The sequence below is a fragment of the Trichinella spiralis genome, assembly GCF_000181795.1.
Source record: "Trichinella spiralis strain ISS 195 chromosome Unknown Scfld4719, whole genome shotgun sequence".
NCBI lineage: Eukaryota > Metazoa > Nematoda > Enoplea > Trichinellida > Trichinellidae > Trichinella > Trichinella spiralis.
The window spans coordinates 1-1,317 of record NW_003531658.1 but is presented as its reverse complement, the minus strand read 5'-3'; the positions used below and the strand labels follow the sequence as shown (position 1 = coordinate 1,317).

The 1,317-nt window shown below is 32.5% G+C and overlaps 1 protein-coding gene across 1 annotated transcript; it reads right to left on the bottom strand.

Moving 5' to 3' along the window:
* Positions 1-238: 238 nt before the first annotated feature.
* Positions 239-601, bottom strand: Tsp_14134 (conserved hypothetical protein). Its single transcript, XM_003367167.1, has 2 exons — positions 524-601; positions 239-484 (listed from the first exon to the last, which is right to left on the bottom strand). Exons 1-2 carry the CDS (start codon positions 599-601, stop codon positions 239-241), a joined length of 324 nt encoding a protein of 107 aa, XP_003367215.1.
* Between the last annotated feature and the right edge of the window lie 716 nt (positions 602-1,317).

Genomic DNA, 1,317 nt, shown 5'->3' with positions numbered 1-1,317 from the left:
TATCTGATTGAATATGACTTCAGGAAAAGTAAATAAAATCTCTACTTCTGTTGATTTATATATTTGATTTCTTGAAAGGTCGTTAGCTTAATTCAGTGTTTCTTGCAAAGAAATGCAAAATGCATTCCATCTCAAAGTGCTCAGTCACAACAATTTCTGAGAGAAGCATAAAGTGCAATGAACATCTGTCTTGCAAAGTGAATTTAAGCAAGGTTTCATTCTTGAAAACGTTTGTGGTTTACACGCCTTTTTGAAAATGCTGCCTTTGAAATTGGAGTCTAAGGTTTTTCTCGAAAATTGCCAAATTTCCTGGGTTATAGACTTGCTTTTTGGCGAAAAACGGCGAAAAACGTTTTGTCAAAATTTCCACTTTTTTTGATTGTTTGGCATTTGGACTGCATAGCGATAATCTTTTCCAAAGTTCCATCTGATACTGTCCACCAGTTTTGGAATGAAGCACCCGTAAAATTGGCTCATTGCCTATCTTAAAACATAGGGATGCTTCCAACTTTTTTCAGAATACATCGACAAAGGGGCAACTAGCAACGGCGAGGATAATTGTATTGTACGTATCTAATCGTTCCGATCGATTGATGTCCATAAAGTCCGTTTTTCGAGTATACGGCTTTTCTCGAAAATTGCCAAATTACATGGGCTACAGACTTGTTGCTTTTGCGAAAATCGGCGAAAATTTTTTTTTCAAAATTTGGAATTTTTTTTTGATTGTTATAGTTTTATAATGATAAAAGATGGTGTTTTGGAGAATTTCATCGAAACCTGCCGGGTAGGTTGCAGGATGCTGTAATCGATAAAGAAAAGTCAGGAATGAATTTTATTTATAATCTAAAAATTCAGTGAACAAAGGTTCTTAGTTTTGAAAGTTACTGCTGTTTAAATGAAAATTAGGAGCAATTCTTATTAAAATAATTTCCTTTTTTGGGTGAAAACATTGATAGTCTCGTTGGAAAAATTAATGAAACCATTCAATATGTACACTGATTTAACTTTTATTTTTCTTCCCTTTTCATTTCGACTCTGTTAAAATCCTATTTTCTTTTACTTTTTTTGACATATTTCAACAAATATGTAATCAGGAGCGATTCGGATAAGTTCATAATAGTTAGCGAATAATTCTCTACTCATATAAATTAATTGCCTTAATTTGTGGAGAAAAAAATCTATCTGGAAAACTGCAAATTTCATGGGCTATAAACTTGGGTTGCATTTGCAAAAGTCAAAAAAGTCTTTTTTCCGAAATTTGTATTTTTTTTGATTCTAGACATTCACAATGATACCGATATGTTATGCAAAGTCCAT